Source organism: Sorex fumeus, unplaced genomic scaffold (genome assembly GCF_029834395.1).
Source record: "Sorex fumeus unplaced genomic scaffold, SorFum_2.1 ptg000153l, whole genome shotgun sequence".
In the NCBI taxonomy this organism is placed as follows: Eukaryota; Metazoa; Chordata; class Mammalia; order Eulipotyphla; family Soricidae; genus Sorex; species Sorex fumeus.
This window is the reverse complement of record NW_026606210.1, coordinates 1,600,032-1,614,790: the sequence shown is the minus strand read 5'-3', so window position 1 is coordinate 1,614,790 and position 14,759 is coordinate 1,600,032. Positions and strand designations below refer to the sequence as shown.

The 14,759-nt window shown below is 65.5% G+C and overlaps 1 protein-coding gene across 1 annotated transcript in view; it reads left to right on the top strand.

Moving 5' to 3' along the window:
* FBLN1 (fibulin 1) overlaps window positions 1–9,319 on the top strand; it is a 48,984-nt gene extending 39,665 nt beyond the window's left edge. Inside the window, exon 17 of the mRNA XM_056107004.1 lies at window positions 8,899–9,319. Coding sequence (XP_055962979.1) covers window positions 8,899–9,038 — 140 coding nt within the window. The 3' untranslated portion in view covers window positions 9,039–9,319. The remainder of the gene's footprint in view (window positions 1–8,898) is intronic.
* Window positions 9,320–14,759: the final 5,440 nt, after the last annotated feature.

Sequence of the window (14,759 nt, the reverse complement as noted above, 5' to 3'; positions counted from 1 at the left end):
CCGGCCTCTCTCCCAGACTATGTTTGCGGGTCCGGGATCTCGGCAGCCTCCTGTGCCAGGGACTGGGACCCGGGCCAGGCTGGTCTCCTGGCCCTGTCCCAGCTCCTCCACTGAGCCTTCCCCGAGGCTGATGTAGGGCCAGCCCTGGGGCGTGGCACCCCCAGACATTCCTGGTGCCCAGCGGGGGAGCAGGGACCCAGCCTGGCCCTTTCTTGCTGTCACTCAGGCAGGAGTGGAGGAGGGGCCGTGTGCTGGCTGGGGAGCAGTCAGGAGAGGCTTCTCGGAGGAGGTGGCCCCGAGTGGGAGCACACCAGGTTCGGGGGCCAATGGGGAGCAGAAACGGTGCCTTGGTGCTGCCCCTTACGGCCGCACCGTCAGAGACCGAGGTCTGGACCGGTAAGCTGTGGGGGCTTGAGATGTTCCCTGTGGTGCTGGCGCTGCTAGATCCTTCTAGAATCTTCCCCGTCTCCTGCAGAATGGGTGGTAGGTGAGACAACAGAGGCCGGAGGAGGCGAGTCACCTGCCAGGGCTTCCCAGGAGCCCCTGGTCCTGACCGTCCCCTCCCAGGCCTGGGGCAGCCGCTGCCTTCCCTCTGTCTACACCGGCGGCGGCGTCTACACTGCCTGCTTCTCTCAGCCGGGCCTGTGCCAGCCAAAGAGGGGCGAGAGTGAAGTTAGTCCTTTGCTGGTTGCTTCTGTTTGAGGGCCACACCTGGCGGTGCTCAGGGGTACTCCCAGCTCTGTGCTCGGGAGCGTGTGGTGCTGGGCTGGGCCCATGGCCCTCCCCCATGCTCAGTCCCTCCACTCGCCTCTCTGGCTCCTGGCGCGTCTCCGTGGGCAGCCCGCTGTTCCTGGCGGGTTTGCAGGCTGAGTCCCCAGGCCCAGGCGGTTTGTCTGCAGTGCTCCGGCGTGGCCCCCTGAGAGTCCCCAGGCTGGCCCGGCCCGTGCCCCTTGGATTCGCTCACTCAGGCTGTGGCTTGGGCGAGGGGGCGGGGGCTGCTGCGGGCTCTCCCCCCTGCCAGCAGGGTTGGGATCTCTTGGCCTGGGGGGGGGCCTCGCCTCCCGGGGACTGCACGGGCTGGGCAGGACCCGCCGTGGCTGCAGGTGTTTTAATCATCCTGGCTGCCGGCATGTGCATTCCACAGGAGTGTGTGTGGGGTCCGTGGGGTCTGAATGCAGAGGAGCAGGGTGTGGGGGGGTCTTGAGTGCAGGGATGCAGGGGTATGAGATGTCTGAGTGCAGGGGTGCAGGGTGCAGGGATATCTGAGTACAGAGGTGCAGAGATACGGGGTGTCTGAGTGCAGGGGTGCGAGGGTACGGGGTATGTGAGTGCAGGGGTGCGAGGGTACAGGGTGTCTGAGTGCAGGGGGAAAGGGTGCGGGGATATCTGAGTACAGAGGTGCAGGGTACAGGGTGTCTGTGTGGAGAGTACAGGGTATAGGGATGTCTTGGGTGCAGGGGTGCGAGGGTTCGGGGTGTCTGAGCGCAGGGGTGCAAGGGTACAGTATGTCTGAGCGCAGGGGTGCGAGGATACGGGGTGTCTGAGCGCAGGGGTGCGAGGGCACGGGGTGTCTGAGCGCAGGGGTGCGAGGGTACAGTGTGTCTGAGCGCAGGGGCGTGAGGGTACGGGGTGTCTGAGTGCAGGGGTGCGAGGGTTCGGGGTGTCTGAGCGCAGGGGTGCGAGGGTACAGTATGTCTGAGCGCAGGGGTGCGAGGGCACGGGGTGTCTGAGCGCAGGGGTGCGAGGGTACAGTGTGTCTGAGCGCAGGGGCGTGAGGGTTCGGGGTGTCTGAGCGCAGGGGTGCGAGGGTTCGGGGTGTCTGAGCGCAGGGGTGCGAAGGCACGGGGTGTCTGAGCGCAGGGGTGCGAGGGCACGGGGTGTCTGAGCGCAGGGGTGCGAGGGCACGGGGTGTCTGAGCGCAGGGGTGCGAGGGCACGGGGTGTCTGAGCGCAGGGGTGCGAGGGCACGGGGTGTCTGAGCGCAGGGGTGCGAGGGCACGGGGTGTCTGAGCGCAGGGGTGCATGTTTATGGGGCCGAGCAGGAGTGTAGACAGGCCGGCCTGCCCGCTGAGGGTGTACAGGGTGGGGACAGGCCTGTCCGCCGAGGGCGTGCGGGTGGGGGCAGGGTGGGTGTGGCGGGTGTGAGGACTTGGGGCCAGGTCTGACCAGAGCACATCCTGCCTCTGGACAGCGGCCACCTCCGTCCACCTCTGCCCACGAGGGACGCCTGGACCTCAGAGGGAGAGAGAAGTGAGGGGTGACGGGCTGTCCTCTCGGTCGCAAACGCACGTCTGCGCGGAGCACACGCCCTGCTCCCGGCGACTGGGCCTGGCACCCGGCGGCCTGGGCAACGCGCAGTCCCTCCTCGAAAGGGTTAACACCCCGCACGCTGACCCTGGCGGATGGATGCGCAGGGGAGCGGGTTCAGAAATTCCTCCCGAGAGCAGGTGCCGAGTGACGGCCTGGCCCGGCGCTCACCGTAATCCCGGGATCAGGAGCGGCTCCACAGCCCAGCCGGGGGGCGTGTGGGGGCCACACTCTGGCCTGCCGCCAAGTCCTTTCCCGGGGGCCGGCCTCCGCCTCGGGCCTGGAGTGAGTGTGGCCTGACACCCCCCTCAGGGGCACAAGGGTGTCTCCAGGGACGAGGGGGCACCCCCTTCCCCTGCCAAGACCCTCAGGGAACCCCTGGAACCCTTCATCGCCCCGACCACGCCTGACGAGGACTCTGGGGGGGCCACAGTTTCCAGGCGAAGACTCAGGTCGTCGCGGGGTCCCGGGTTCCTCCTGAGAGGCCGGGAGTGGAGGTGGGCAGGGAGCCGAAGGTGGACACTCGGTGGTCGCCCTTCGGGGTGATGGAGAGATCTGAGGGCAGGTGGGCAGGTCTGGCAGGGGGCGGGGCTGACCCGGGCTGGCTGAGCCCACAGGGGGCGGGAAATGCCTGTTTGGTGAAAAGAGGGGCACGGTGAGGTGAGGCCTCGCCAGGGCGGGTGCGGGGCTGGCTCCAGGCCTGCTGGCATCCAGGGTCCCTGCCCCACACAGGGGACCAACAACGAGGACCCAGCACTCCTCCTCCTCCTCCTCCTCCTCCTCCTCCTCCTCCTCCTCCTCCTCCTCCTCCTCTTCCTCCTCCTCCTCCTCCTCCTCCTCCTCTTCCTCCTCCTCCTCCTCCTCCTCCTCCTCCTCCTCCTCTTCCTCCTCCTCCTCCTCCTTCTCCTCCTTCCCACTGCCCGGGAAGGGGCCGGGGTCCCCCTGGGACCCTCGCGGCTGCCCCTCGCTGTCTGGTCTCGCGCTCGGCGGCCCCCGCGGGGCTCATTCGTAACCGTCAGCAGGCAGAGGATGCGCGTTGCTGGGACACGCTAAGGGCCGCTCGGTATTTTAAACATGCAGCCGCCACGGGGCGCGGGGCGGGGGGCGGGGGGGGTGGGACGCCTCCCCGGGGCTTCTTGGGGCCAGCGGCAGAGTCAGAGCCGGGGCACCGGGTCCCGCGCCCTTGTCTGCTGGGCCGCCCTGCCCTGCCTTCCCCTCCCAGCTCCATGACTCAGCCCGGGTGGGATGTTCTGGAAGCTTCCACCATGTGCCCTGCAGGCTCCCAAGGAGGGGGGACATGTGGAGGCGTCCTGGCCCCCACAGATGCTCAGCGCCCCATGGCAGACCCAGGGTGGACCGAGCTGGCCGCCACCCACCCGTGCTGCTGCCCCGTGGACAGAGGCAGCCAGGCTCTACCCACCAGGCTTTCCTTCCAGAAGCTTCTCCCAGGCCCGCCCCAGGCCCTCCTGGGTCACCAAGCTCTAGGAGCAGCTCCCCCCGCCACCGCGCCCTCCTGCCCCTCATGTCCACTCTCCTCCCCTCTTGGCCATGCGTCCACTGACCTCCCGTGTGCTCCTTCCGGGCCGTTCTCTGAGCCCTGAGCTGTGGGGGGAGGGGCATCGGACCCCGACAGGAGGGTCACTGGTGCCCTCAAACCTCAGAACCCAGAAGGCCAGCGGCCAGGCTGGACTTGAGGCTGGAGGCCTCTCGCTGCGTGTGTGGCCATGGCACAGCCTCGGGGCCGGGGGTCCTCACCAGGCAGTGGGGGCAGGGGGCCGTGTCCTTCTCAGGTGCTCAGGGCGTTCGGACAGACCGTGCTCGGACAGGCCGCTCTCGGTGGTGGTGTGGGCTGGGCAGTGCGGGCCGGGCCTGGCCGGGCTGTCCCGGGATCAGGGTCCCTCTGAGGCAGGCAGGGGGCTGAGTCTCAGTGGCTCTGGCTACGGCCCTGCCCTCTGCGTCTGGCCTGGTGACAGTCATGGACTGTCCACGGGTCCCCCTTGGCAGGACTGGGCGGGGAGACCCCAGAAGCAGGAATGCGCCCACGGACGCCACCAGGGGTCTTCACGCTCGGCCTGCCCCCACGGCAGCTCCTGCGCAGGGGTGAGGCAGGCGAGGGGCCCCAGGGAGGCTGCATGTTTCAAAGGGGAAGAGGCTTAATTATGTCCCTAAGAGGCCCCGGCACACAGAGGGACCCCGGCGCCTCTGGGACCCCCGCAGGGATGCTGGGAAGGACGGAGATCAGCACTGAATCAGCGCCTGACATTTTCGAAATGCATGCATGTGTGTGTGTCTGTGTGTCTCTCTGTGTGTCTGTGTATCTGTGTACATCTGTGTGTGCATCTGTGTGTGTATGTGTGTGTCTCTGTGTTTATGTCTGTGTGTGTCCGTGTGTGTCTCTGTGTGTTTATGTGTGTCTCTGTGTCTTTGTGTGTCTGTGTGTGTCTGTGTGTGTATGTGTGTCTGTGTTTATGTCTGTGTGTGTCTATGTGTGTATCTGTCTGTGTCTGTGTGTCTGTGTGTGTGTCTGTGTGTGTATCTGTGTGTCTCTCTGTGTGTCTGTGTTTGTCTAAGTGTATACCTGTCTGTGTGTCTGTGTATCTCTCTGTGTGTGTCTGTGTGTCTGTGTGTGTATCTGTCTGTGTATCTGTGTGTCTCTGTGTGTCTCTGTGTCTGTCTGTGCGTGTATCTGTGTGTGTGTCTGTGTGTCTGTCTGTGTGGGTATTCTCCTGGGGTTCTGGGGAAAGTGAGGCAGAAGCTCCCGGCAGGTAAGATACAGGCAGGGGCTTGGTGCCCCCATGGCCGGGGCCGGCTGCAGGATGGACCATCCCCAGTGGGTGCCCCGCAGAGGCCAGCCTGGCCTTCGGGATGGAGGACTCGAGTCCTGCCCCTCCCGCCCCCCCTTCACCCACTCACACCCCCACGTGGAGCTCCGGTGCCCACCCGGCCCTGGCTTGGGGGGACAGAGCACAGGCCCTGGCGGGGGACCCACAGCGCAAGTCCCCTCCGTGGGCGGAGATGGGTGACCACGGCGGGAGGCCAGGTCCAGGGACCCCGGCATGGGCACCCAGCGGGATGGAGCAGCCGCCAGCCTGTGACTGGGGGGCTCCGGGTGAGGAGTGTCCCTCTCCCTCCTCACCCCTCCTTCCTCATCACAGACCTGGGGACGCAGGTCTCAAGTCCCTGCGGGGGCCTAGCCTGGAGGCTGGAGCCGGGTGGGACCCTCAGGGTGTGAGGCCCGGGAGAAGCCTCGTCCCCTGCCGCACCCCAGCCCCCCTGCGCTGCCCCCAAGGCCAGCAGCGGCCCCAGGACCCTCCTGGACCTCCCTGAGTCCCTCCAGCTTCCCTGACCCCAGCTGCCCTTCAAAGGCCACTTGGGCTGTCGGTTCCTGCCTTTCTATAGACCTTGAAGAAGAATCCGTGAGGAGCTTCTCTGAACGATCCCTGCGTGGTTGGGGGTGTCGATGGGGGAGGAAGGGGTGAGCAGGGGTGGGTACATGGGCGGGGGTGGATGGAAAGATGGATGGTGGGTGGTGGATGGGTGGATGGGCAGATGGACAGGTGGGCGGAGGGAGAGAGGGTTGGATGGGTGGATGGGTGAGAGGGTGGGTGGACGGATGGATGGATAGAAGGATGGATGGATGGATGGATGGATGGGTGGGTGGACGGATGGATGGGTGGACAGATGGGTGGACGGGTGGATGGATGGATGGATGGATGGATGGATGGGTGGACGTATGGATGGATAGAAGGATGGATGGATGCTTGGATGGGTGAATGGATGGGTGGATGATGGATGGATGGACAATGGGTGGATGGATGATGGGTGGGTGAGTGAGTGAATGGGAGGAAGGAAAGCTGTGAAGAAGTGATGTCGGGAAGTAATCTGTGCGCTGCCCGGCTGAGGGCAGGGAGGGGGAACTGCAACTTGTGATGAGCCCAAGAGAAAGGACAGCGGGTAAGGCACTTGCCCTGCATGTGGCCAATCCGAGTCCAGTGCCCTGAGCACAGAGCCAGGAGTCATCCCTGAGCTCTGCCCTGGAATGAGGCTGGGAGCACTCAGCCGCAGACCTGGGCCCCGAGCTGTGGGGAGGCGCAGGGGCCCACGCGGACTCTGGGGTCGGGGCAGGAGAGAGCCTGGTTCTCGGGGCCAGTCCCGACTTCCTGCTCTGTGCGCTGAGACCCCCCTTCAGGCCGCAGCCACGTCCGTCATTCTTCTTGCTAAATGAAAAGATGCTGAGGAGATTCAGACCCTGAACCAGAGAGTCCAGCCCTGCCCACCCCTGCCCATCCCTGCCCATCTCTACCCAGCCCTGTCCATCCCTGCCCATCCCCGCCCATCCCTACCCGTCCCTGCCCTTCCCTACCCATCCCTACCCATCCCTACCCATCCCTGCTTGTCCCTACCCATCCCTGCCCTTCCCTACCCATTCCTGCTCGTCCCGGCTCGTCCCTACCCGTCCCTACCCATACCTACCAATCCCTGCCCATCCCTACCCATCCCTACTCATCCCTGCCATTCCCTACCTATCCCTACCCATCCCTGCCCGTCCCTACCCGTCCCTACCCATCCCTACCCATCCCTGCCTGTTCCTTCCCGTCCCTGCCCATCCCTACCCATCCTCGCCCATCCCTACCCATCCCTGCCCATCCCTACTCATCCCTGCCCGTCCCTGCCATTCCCTACCTATCCCTACCCATCTCTACTCATCCCTGCCCATCCCTACCCATCCCTGCCCATCCCTGCCCATCCCTGCTCATCCCTACCCGTCCCTACCCATCCCTACTCATCCCTGCCCGTCCCTACCCATCCCTGCCCTTCCCTGCCCATCCCTGCTCGTCCCTACCCATCCCTACCCATACCTACCAATCCCTGCCCATCCCTACCCATCCCTACTCATCCCTGCCATTCCCTACCTATCCCTACCCATCTCTACTCATCCTCGCCCGTCCCTACCCATCCCTGCCCATCCCTGCTCATCCCTACCCGTCCCTACCCATCCCTACTCATCCCTGCCATTCCCTACCTATCCCTACCCATCTCTACTCATCCTCGCCCATCCCTGCTCATCCCTACCCGTCCCTACCCATCCCTACTCATCCCTGCCATTCCCTACCTATCCCTACCCATCTCTACTCATCCTCGCCCATCCCTACTCATCCCTGCCCTTCCCTGCCCATCCTTTGCTTCCTCGCCGGTCTCCCACCTCGCCCTGGACACCACTGACCCTCTGAGCCACCTGGCCTGACACGTCACCGCTCTCCTCCCCCAGTCCCCGTAAACCAGCCAGCAGAAGTCCCTGGTCCCTTTTCATCCCACAAGCGTGTGGCACCTTTCACCCGGGCCGCCGAGCACGGGGAGGGCGGCAGCGTTGCCGTCTCAGCCTCGGGAGCAGGGCCAGACTCAGGGGGTCAGAGCTCCAGCGGCTGACGGGCGTGTCCCTGTCCCCCGGCCCCTCTCCCCAGCCCCCACCATGGCCCGCCGGCACCTCTCCACACTGAGATCACTCTGCCCAGTGCCCAGAACACTCAGGCGTGCCCCAAACTCCAATGGGTCAGGAGTGTGACAAGTGAACCCTCCCACCCGCTGCAAGGGGTCTGCATTTACACGCGTGTAACAGGGACCAGAGACATGGTCTGAGGGTTGGTCCACCTGCCTTGCATGGGCTGAGCCCCGTTTGATTCCCGGCATCCCATACGGTCCCTGTGCATAGCCAGGAGTGACCACTGAGCCGGGAGTCAGCCCTGAGCACAGAGCCAGGAGTCAGCCCTGAGCACAGAGCCAGGAGTGACTCTGAGCACAGAGCCAGGAGTCAGCCCTGAGCACAGAGCCAGGAGTGACTCTGAGCACAGAGCCAGGAATCAGCCCTGAGCACAGAGCCAGGAGTCAGCCCTGAGCACAGAGCCAGGAGTGAGCCCCGAGCACAGAGCCCGGAGTGAGCCCCGAGCACAGAGCCAGGAGTCAGCCCTGAGCACAGAGCCGGGAGTCAGCCCTGAGCACAGAGCCGGGAGTCAGCCCTGAGCACAGAGCCAGGAGTCAGCCCTGAAGGAGAAGGGAGGGAGGAGAGAGGAGAGAGGGAGAGAGGAGAAGCGGGCAGGGGCAGGGCTGCAGCTGGGGGGTCTCGCTCTGGACCAGCCTGACCCCAAGCCCCCTCCAGCCGCCCCTCCGGGCAGCATCCCCTGAGCACCTGCTCTGCCCAGGACCCGTCTGTCTGCCACCCCCCCGCCCCAGGAGACGCTTTCTACCTGCTCCCCTTCTCCCAGGGTCAGAGCCGGGTGCGGGCACCGGGACGGGCGTCCTGGCAGCCAGCCATGCCAGGGAGCGGAGGCCCGCCCACAGCCGCCACCCAGCTCCCCACGTCTGTCGGGGGCGCACGGAGGGGCCATTCCGGAAACCTGGAGCTTCCGGGTCACCGGGCCCTGGACGTGACCCCGGGGGAGGGCTGCCTGGAGGGGGAGGCTCAGCTCAGCAGGGGACCCACACTCCTAGCCTCCCTGGGGAGACTCAGTGAAGGCCACAGCTCCACCCGGAATCTTCTGGAATTTTCCAGAAGAATCCGTCGTCCCTGCTCACCCCCCGGCTCCTTCCTCCCCAGGGGTCGTCCGCCAGGTCCGGCCCATCGTCGGCCCGTTCCACACCGTCCTCCAGCTGGAGATGAACTACGTCGTGGGCGGCACCATGTCCCAGAGGAACGTCATCAACGTACACATCTTCGTCTCCGAGCACTGGTTCTGAGGCCGCCCGCGCTGGGGCCCCCTCGCCCGCCTGTCCCGTGGCCTGCGTCCGGCTGGAACCCAGCCCCCCTCCCGGTCAGCGGTCACTCTCGGCTTCCTCTCTCCGCCCCGTGGGTCTCAGGCCCCGGTGAAGGAGAAGCAGAGAACGACACACACACACCCCAGCCCCACCCAGGGGGCAGCCAGTCCAAATGCCAGGGGGCCAGTTCGTGCCCCGTCCTACGGAATTTGACATTTGGCGCTTTTTTGCCATCAATCCTCGTTCCCTAAGCCTCCGGGCAGGGCGGTCCCAGGGCCCCGGGGTGTGCCGAGCCGGCAGGGGCCATCTGTGGGCGCAGCCTGCCGAGCCCAGTGTGACCCGCTCCTTCCCCCGGGGCCTGGGCATCTGCCCCCTCATCCGTCTTACCGTGTTGGGGGAATAAACGGCTCTGCCAGCCTCCTGCCTGCTGCGTGTGTGTGTGTGTGTGTGTGTGTGTGTTCCAGGGAGGGGCCCCCGAGTAGACCCCCAGAGCCCAGCCTGAGTCTGGGCAGGCGCCCCCCCGGGAGCCCCCTGCCAGCCCCACGCACGCCACTGGCACACACCGACGCCCCCCCCCAGGGCATTCGGACCCGGTCAGGTGTCACTGTGCAGACAGGAAAAGCAGGGACAGGCAGTGACCCCCGTGCACCGACCTGGGGCTGTCCCCAGGGTGTGGGCTGGGAGCGGAGGGACGAGCCGACGGTCAGACCACACACAGAAGCACATGCCTCCACGCGGGGGCCCTGGCACGGCTGGCGGGGTCCCAGAGTCCCCCACCCTGGGGGACCCTCAGGCCCTCGTGCCGAGCACTAAGGCCCCAGCCCCCGACACTGTTGGGGAGTCGTCTGATAACGTGGAAACCGAAAAGTGCAGGGCTGGAGCGGCACACACCAGCCTGGCTCCATCTCCGCCCCCCGCCCCCTGCGGGGTTCCCCGAGGCCCCTGGGAGTGACCCCTGAGCACAGCAGGAATAAGCCCTGAGCACCCCGGGGTGGCCCCAAACAAGAACAACAAGAAGCTTAAGGGCCCAAGGTCCCGGGTGTCGGGGACAAACTGCAGATCGGCCTCAGGGGACACTCGGGCCTCAGGTCTGCTCAGCTGTGTGGGGGGAGGGGGGAGAGCCCGGGCCAGGCCACGTCTGCCATCACCTGACCCCTGACCTCCAGCCTCTCGCCTGAGCCCAGGCTTCCTGTCCCATGCCACGTGTGTGCGTGTGTGTATGTGTGTGAGAGAGAGAGAGTGTATGTGTGTGTATATACGTGTGCATGTCTGAGCGTGTGTGAGTATATGCAAGTGTGAATGTGTGTATGTATGTGTGAATGTGTGTGTGCATATGTGAGTGTGTGTGAGCGTGAGAGTAAGTGTGAGTGTGTGTGTGTGAGAGTATGAGTGTGAAGTGTGTGTGAATGAGTGTGACTGTGTGAGTGTGACTGTGTGTGAGTGTGTGAGTCTGAGTGTGAAGTGAGTGTGCGTGCGTGAGTGTGAAGTGTGCGAGTGTGTGTGAGTGTGAGTGTGTGACTGTGAGTCTGAGTGTGTGTGAAGTGTGTGAGTGTGTGTGTAATGAGTGTGACTGCTTGTGTGTTGTGAGTGTGAGCGTGTGTGTGAGTGTGACTGTGTGAGTGTGTGTGCGTGAGTGTGCGTGAGTGTTGAGCATGAAGTGTGTGAGTGTGTGTGTATGAGTGTAACTGTGTGTGAGTGTTGTGAGTGTGAGGTGCGTGAGTGTGAGTGTGAGTGTGTGTGTGTGTGATGCCTCAGTGAACACAGCCCAGGTGCTGCCACTCGCGGGAGCCACGCCCAGTGCTAGGGGCTGCCCTGACAGTGCTCGGAGCAGGCCGCTGCCGCCCGGTGACCCCGTCCCACCCGCAGCTGGAGTTCGGAGACGGATCAGAACACGCCTGGGCCGGGCGAGCCCCGAGCGTCGCTGGGGCCTGTGGCTGGGGAGGCAGGAATGTCCCCCGGCCTGCGGGCTCGGGGCGGGCTCACAGCCTGCTGGCCGCTGGGCTGCCCAGGTAATTGCATAATTAATTGCACGCAGGTTCGTCTCCAGAAGGTGCTTATTACGTGGGGCCGCCGCCCACGCCCCTGGGGTGCCCCGCGCCCGCCCGCCCGCCCGGCTGTGCCGGCCTGCAGCGCCCGCTGGACGGGGCGGGTTAGAGGGGCAGCTGGGCGCGCCCCAGGCCTGGCCGCTGTTTGTCTGTCTGTCTGTCTGTCTGTCTGCCCGCTGAGGGAGGGAGCCCCTGGAGGCGGCAGGGCCGGGGCTTTTCCTGGGGCACTAGCCAAGCCCCTCACGCTCCCCGAGACACGCTCAGGGGCCCTGACACTCGGGGTCAAGCTCTTGGGGTGCTGGGGCGACTCCAGGGGCCCCTCCCTGGCCCACCGGACGTGACCGTCTCCCCTCCTGCCCCGAGAGAGACCCTCCCTCTCCCTGTCTCTCCTTCCGCAGCAGACCTGGGGACGACGGAGCACTTGGTCCCGTGCGGGTCAGTCACCAGCGGGCAGAGTGTGTCCCGTGGGTGACCTATGGGTCAGGTGTGGCCGTGGCGCTTAGCGGACACGCATTGGCTAGGCAGCAGGCAGGAGGACGGAGTGTCCTGGGGAGAGGGGACGGGCGGCAGGGAGGGCGGGCATCCGGGCCAGCCTGGTCTTCTGCCGAGCTGACCGCAGGCGCTGACCCTGCCAAGGTGGGCGGTCGGCAGAGACCTGCAGGCTCCGGGTGGAGGTTTGGGGTGGGGGGACCACACCTGGCGGATCAGGCGCCTCCTGGCTCCTGCCCGGGGGTCGGTGATGCTGGGATCAAACTGGGAATGGCCGGTTGGGCGTGCGAAGAGCCAGTGACCCCCGGGCCCCCTCGGGCCCCACCACACTTCCGGGAAGGGGGGAGTCGACACTCGGTCTGGCGTTTGCTGCGCTTGCTGGGTCGTTGATTCTGGTCCCTGCTGTTGGGGCAGAGCTGCAAGGGGTCAGGGGTCGTGCGGGGCCAGGAATGGGGTCCTGCCCGCCATGGACACTTCTCTCTTTTCTCTCTCCTGCTCACCTCCCGTCCTCCCCTCCCCCCCTCCATCCCCTCCCTCCCCCCCATGAAGCCCATGACCCCCCATGGGCCCCTCCCCCCTCTTCCCCTCCCCTCCCATCTTCCCTTCCCTCTCTCTCTCCTCTCTCTCTTTTCTTCGCTCTCTCTCTCTCTCTTTTTGCTTTGCTTTTTTTGGGGTCCCACCCGGCAATGCTCAGGGGTTCCTCCTGGCTCTGTACTCAGGGATCACTCCTGGCGGTGCTCGGGGGACTCTATGGGATGCTGGGAATCGAACCCGGGTCGGCCGCGTGCCAGGCAAACGCCCTCCCCGCTGTGCTGCTTTTGGGCACTGTGGACTGCGTCACAGAGGCGGACAGGTCATCGTGTCTATCCCTTTACCTGCTTCCAACACTCAGCGCTTGTCCAGAGAGGTCACTACTGGCACGCAGGTCCCTTCTCTCTCCTCGCTGCCCTTTGTCCCCGGCCCCCTCCTACTGCCGCTCTCCACTGTGACCTGATTCCCACCCTCCCCCCATTCCCAGGACCCAGAGCCCAGAGCCCGACCTCAGTCCTGCAGGGCCACTAGACTCCTGCATGTGTGCAGGTCCCCTGCCTTCTGCACAGCTGCTGTCACCTCCTTCCTCCCTCCCTCCCTCCCTCCCTTCCTTCCTTCCTTCCTTCCTTCCTTCCTCCCTCCCTCCCTTCCTTCCTCCTTTCTTTCTCCTTCCTTCCTCCCTCCCTTCCTCCCTCCTCCCTTCCTTCCTTCCTTCCTTCCTTCCTTCCTTCCTTCCTTCCTTCCTCCCTCCCTCCCTCCCTCCTTTCTCTTTCCAAAGTGCTGCCCCTCCCACACACAGACTGTCCCCAGTCTCCTACCTCCCACCCGAGTGTCACCCTCCCCCAGACAAGTGGGGACTCTGACGCCCTCGCCCTCCTGAGCCCTCGTCTCTCCCCTGCGTTGCTCGCCCGCTCACAGAGGGTTGGGCCTGGGCTCAGGCTGTGAACGGGTCAGAACCCACAACTCTGAGGCCAGCCGCAGGCCCATGGCCACGGGGGCCCACACGTGAGCCAGTGACCCAGAGCACAGCAGCTGCCTGGCGAAGGCTGACTGAGCCGGGTTCCCTTGGCGCCAGACGGGGCTTTCCATCCCCAAAGTGCTGGCGGCCAGAGAGAGAGGCCGGGGCCTCGGGGGCTGGCCTTGCCCACAGCTCACTGCCAGGAGTGACCCTGAGCACAGAGCCAGGAGTCAGCCCCGAGCACAGCCAAGAGTGAGCCCTGAGCACAGAGCCAGGAGTCCGCCCTGGGTACAGTCAGGAGCCAGCCCTGAGCACAGAGCCGGGAGTCAGCTCCGAGAACAGAGCCGGGAGTCAGCCCTGAGCACAGAGTCAGGAGTGAACCCTGAGCACAGAGCCAGGAGTCAGCCCTGGGTACAGAGTCAGGAGCCAGCCCTGAGCACAGAGCCTGGAGTGAGCCCTGAGCACAGAGCCTGGAGTGAGCCCTGAGCACAGAGCTGGGAGTCAGCCTGAGCACTGCCAAGCTGTGTGCTGGGGAACTGGGAGCTGGAGCCGGACCAGGAACCACGGGGCTCCCTTCCGCACCGCCCCCCCCAGCCAGCTGGGACCCAGCCGTAGCCCCGCCCCGCCCGGTTTCCCTGGAAACGTTGCTCCCGTTCTGGGAATTCAGATGAAAGCGCCACATGCAAATGAGGGCGGCTGCAATTAGGAGCCGCACATGTTCCTGGGGGGGGGGAGGGGGTTTCTGGAACAAAGAAGGAAACGGGGAGGGGGCAGGGGCGCCTGGCCAGGGGTGACCGGCTCTCCGGAGGGACGGGAGGTTGATTGACCCAGCGACAAAGTGAGAGGAGAAAGTGGGCGCCGGACCGGGCGGGCTGAGGGTCCCAGGAGCAGCCCCCCTTTCTGCCGTAGTCTGAGCCCTGGCAGCCGTGTCTGCCCTGGACCCCCGCTTCGGCCCTTGGGAAGTTGTCCAGCTCCCCAAACTGAGACCCCCCGCCCACCCTGCCCCCAGATCCTGCCAGCGACCTCGAGACAAACCCCACAACCCCCTGAGGGCCCTGACTGTGGGAGGTGGGCACGGGGCAGGGGGTGGGGGAGGCCCCCAAGTCCAGAGAAGGAAGGGAGCACGCAGGGGAGGATGGGGTTGGGAGGGCATGAGTGTGTGCGTGTGTGCGTGTGTGCGTGTGTGTGTGTGTGTGTGTGTGTGAGAGAGAGAGGGGGAGAGAGAGAGAGAGAGGGAGAAGGAGAGAGGGAAAGAGAGGGAGAGAGAGGGAGAGAGGAAGAGAGGGAGAGAGAGAGGAGTCGTGGGCCCGTCGAGCCCAGAGTCTGTGGGACGGTCTGAAGAGAGGTGGGTGGCAGGGGGTCCGGGCAGAGGAGGGCAGAGGAGGGCAGGGAGCCGTCCCCAGGGTTGGCCTTAGCTGCCCGGCCAGTTCCTGCCAGCCCTGGGCCCGCCTCGCCAGAAGGGCTGGGCCGCCTGGTGTTGGCTGGGGACAGGGCCCGGGCCGGGGTCCAGCTTAGAGCTGTCCTGGGTGAGTGCAAAGCTGTGTCTGTCCTCAGTGGGGGCCGGGCAGGCGTCCAGTGAACTGCGCACAGGCCCCGGGTCCCCCCACCCGGCCCAGGATGGCCTATTATCCTGCCTCAAGAAGCAGAGTCCAGGGGGAGGGCGCTGGCCTCGCACACAGC